Genomic DNA, 3,897 nt, shown 5'->3' with positions numbered 1-3,897 from the left:
TAATATCTTCAAGTATCTTCAAGGTCATAAGTCATGGATAAAATAGTATTAGGGATTTATTTTTACAGCGAATGGGTTAAGTCAAACAATCGTTACATTTGGCATTGAAAAAAATAAAGAAATGGCCAAGACGATAGCGATGATTGTGCATCGAGATGTCGCATATGATGATTTTGCAAATAAAATCATTACTTATTGTGAACTAAATTGTGATTTGAAATATATTTCCATCATTTATATGCATAGTTGTAGTGAAAAATAAAAGACTTCTCCTTTTAGAATAAAGATCAACGTAGTTTGAGTACTTATTTGGAAGATGAATCTAGATCCATTTTGAGGGTATACATGGTTGACAGATTGACGGAGATTCATAATATGTCTCAAGACCAACAAATGTTAGATAATGAATGTGGTTGGATGGATATGGATGTTCCAGATAAAGAGACTGCAAGCCAACAGGTTTCTTCAATCGAAGTTGATAGTACTATACAATTAACTCACTCTAGTCATGCTCGAGATGATGGAACGGGATTTTATAAAGGTATGTCATTTAAGAATAAATAAGAATTAGATATTGTGCTGAAAATGGCTTGTGTGAAGAAAGATTTTAGAATCAAGAAGGTGATTAACTCCCATTTTGTGTATTGCTATAAATATGTACATCCCGAGTGCATATAGTGGTTGAGAGTTGTGAAGCTAAAAAGTTGTGATAGGTTTTGTATTAGAAAGTATGAAAAGTTGCACACATGTGGTTCAGAACATCTTACAAGTAATAATCCACATGCCATAGCAAAAGTTCTTGGAGCATACTTCCATGATAGGTATTCTGAGAGTAAAGGTCCATCTACAAAAGATCTAAGGAACTCCATCCGTATTGAATTGGGCTATAAGGTAAGTTATTGGAAGGTTTGGATGGATAGTGAGATTGAAAAGTCTTTGGTTAGAGGGACACATGAGCATGGATATGGAGTGATTGATGCATACAGTCATATTCTTAGGACATCAAATTCAGTAAGTAAGACGGCAGTGGTGGTTGATGAAAATGGTAGGTTCAAGTGTTTTTTGGTGGCATATGGAGCTTGGATTCTTGGTTTTGCACAAATGAGAAAAGTCATAGCTGTTGATGGGACATTTTTAAAGAGTAGGTATTGTGGTGTGTTGTTGTCTGCTTTTGCACAAGATATAGAGAATCATATTTTTTCAGTGGCATTTTGCGTAGTAGACTCTAAATGTGATGCTTCCTACAAATATTTTTTTGAACAGATGAGCAGCTTTGTACTTGATACCCCTAAATTGTGCATAATTTCTGACAGACATCCAAGCATTGGAAAGATAGTCTCAGTTGTGTTCCCTTCAGCACATTATGGTTGTTGCATGAGGCACCTTGGAGAGAATATTCGAAAAGATTTTCATAATGGAAGTGTTGTCCACCACTTTTTAAGGCAGCAAAAGCATACAATGTAGATATTTTTAATGATTACTTCAATCAAATAAGAGATATGGTTCCAGGAGCCGCCACACATCTTGAACGTGTTGAATTTCACGATGGAGCAGGGCATTTTTTCCTGGAAATAGGTATGGTTTACTAGATTATTATTGTTGATAGTTAGTAGGGCACTCTAGTTAGTACAACTGCTGCAGTTTTTATAGCAGCTGTTGTTGTTTTTTACAGTAGCTGCTGCAGTTTTTTTATAGTAATTTTTATAAAAACTGCACGTGTTGATTAATGTATTGATAAGTTTAGTAGTATATTTCACCAGTTATTGCATTCCTTCAGTAGTTGCTATACTTATCTCAGCAACTTCTATATTTGTTTCCAGAATAAATGCAGAACTGTTGAAATAAATACAAAAACTGCTTGAAACATACAGTTATAATAATAAAATTTGAGATTGAAATATACAGTTATAATAATAAAATTTGAGGCTTACATTTACAGGTACAATATTATGACGATCAATATTACTGAGTCGATTAATGTAGTGCTTCTGGGTGAAAGAGAATTTCCCATCACTGCTTTATTTGATGCGATAAACAAGCGATTTACTGAGATATTTCATGAGAGGCGTATGATATTCCTTGATATAGGAACCAAATTTGTTCCTTCGATGGAGACAATCATTGCAGAAAATACTGAGTTGGGAAATAAGCTATTAGTCCATCAAATTGCCAACTATAGGTATATTGTCACCGGTCATGAAGTTGTTGCAACAGCTGATTTGCAAAGCAAATCTTGCAGTTACAGAGTCTTTGTTATTGATAAAATTCCTTGCCCATATGCTATGGCAGCGCTCCGATGTCAATATGGTGAAGACTATGGGAGGCGAATTTATGAGTACTCCTCTTTGTATTATACGGTAGATGCATACATTATGGCATATGTGGAGGAAATTAAACCTATTTCATCTGAAGATTCTTGGCAAGTTTCAATTGAGATTTTAGAGAGAAAAATATCTCCTCTATTTATTGAGCCAGGCAAGGTTGGAAGAAGGTCATATAAAAGGCGAAAATGAGTCGGAAAATCATTTTCAACCAAGAAAAATAAATATTTCATATACAAAAGGGTTGGACACAAAAAGACTACATGCTCCGAGAGAAATGTTTCATAGAAGCACATTTAATCTTATTATTTTTGTTGTTTGTGAACACATCTATTGCTATTGTTATTATTTGTGAACAAGTTTGATCTTATTATTGTTCTTGTTATTTAGTATTCAAAAGAGTGTATGTTATACTGTCTAGGAGATTCAGCAGATTACAACAATTGTTATGAAACGTTCAACAACCAATATACTTGTTGTAACATAATTCAACAATTTCTTTGAAACGTTCAACAACTTAATTATTGTAGCATAATTCAACAACTGTTGTGGAACGTTCAATGACTAACTTACTTTTTGTAGCATAATTCAACAACTGTTGTGGAACGTTCAATGACTAACTTACTTTTTGTAGCATAATTCAACAATTGTTGTGCAATGTTCAGCAACTAATGTACTTGTTGTAGCATAATGCAACAATTGTTGTACAATGTTCAGCAACTAACACACTTGTTGTAGCATAATACAATAATTGTTGTGCAATGTTCAGCAACTAACGTACTTGTTGTATCATGTTTCAGCAATTATTATGAAATTCGTAGCAACTAACTTACTTGTTGTGGCACATTTAAGCAATTGCTGTGAAATTCGCAGCAACTAACTTTCTTGTTGAAGAAAATTCAATTATAATCATAATGAAATCTCAATTTTACTCTTAAATTGGTCTAATATCACACTATTTATCATTAAATATGATTAATCCAATCAGTTAGCATTCATTAAACTTAGTTTTAATTTATTACATTTACAATCGTTTAATTCAATGTCTAGTGTATCTCGAAATATTATGTCATTGCATATGATAACTATAAAAGCTAAACTACACTCTTCAATTCGACTAATATCACTCTATTCATCATTAAATCATCAATAAATATGACTGATTCGATCAAACAACGGTCATTTAAGTCAGTTTTTAGTTGATTACATTTGCAATCGTTTAATTGATCATATATTGTATCTCAAATTACTATCTTATTGCATTTGATAACTATAAAATCAAAATTACACTCTTAAATTACACTAATATCATTCCATTTATGATTAAAATGGTTATTTAATTACATACTTATTGTAGCAGAATGCAACAATTGTTGTGCAATGTTCAGCAACTAACATACTTGTTGTAGCATAATACAACAATTGTTGTGCAATGTTCAGCAACTAATGTACTTGTTGTAGCACATTTAAGCAATTGCTATGAAATTCGTAGCAACTAAGTTACTTGTTGAAGAAAATTCAATTATAAGCATAATCAAATCACAATTTTACTCTTAAATTGGTCTAATATCACACC

General features: G+C 32.3%; 1 protein-coding gene across 1 annotated transcript; it reads left to right on the top strand.

Annotated features, from left to right (window-relative positions):
• The first annotated feature begins 345 nt into the window (after positions 1-345).
• On the top strand, positions 346-2,513 carry LOC124887058. Its single transcript, XM_047396229.1, has 3 exons — positions 346-541; positions 758-1,460; positions 1,940-2,513. The coding sequence occupies exons 1-3, from the start codon at positions 346-348 to the stop codon at positions 2,511-2,513; spliced, it is 1,473 nt and encodes a 490-aa protein (XP_047252185.1).
• The last annotated feature ends 1,384 nt before the right edge of the window (positions 2,514-3,897 follow it).

The sequence above is a fragment of the Capsicum annuum genome, chromosome 9, assembly GCF_002878395.1.
Source record: "Capsicum annuum cultivar UCD-10X-F1 chromosome 9, UCD10Xv1.1, whole genome shotgun sequence".
Taxonomy (NCBI): Eukaryota; Viridiplantae; Streptophyta; class Magnoliopsida; order Solanales; family Solanaceae; genus Capsicum; species Capsicum annuum.
This window is presented reverse-complemented; position numbering and strand designations above follow the sequence as displayed.

Excerpts from the sequence above, each read along its gene's own strand:
- LOC124887058 (XM_047396229.1), top strand. The coding sequence starts at position 346 with ATGGTTGACAGATTGACGGAGATTCATAATATGTCTCAAGACCAACAA. Across the intron at positions 542-757 it reads TGGAACGGGATTTTATAAAG|AACATCTTACAAGTAATAAT; the intron begins GTATGTCATTTA and ends CATGTGGTTCAG. Across the intron at positions 1,461-1,939 it reads AGGCAGCAAAAGCATACAAT|GTACAATATTATGACGATCA; the intron begins GTAGATATTTTT and ends TTACATTTACAG.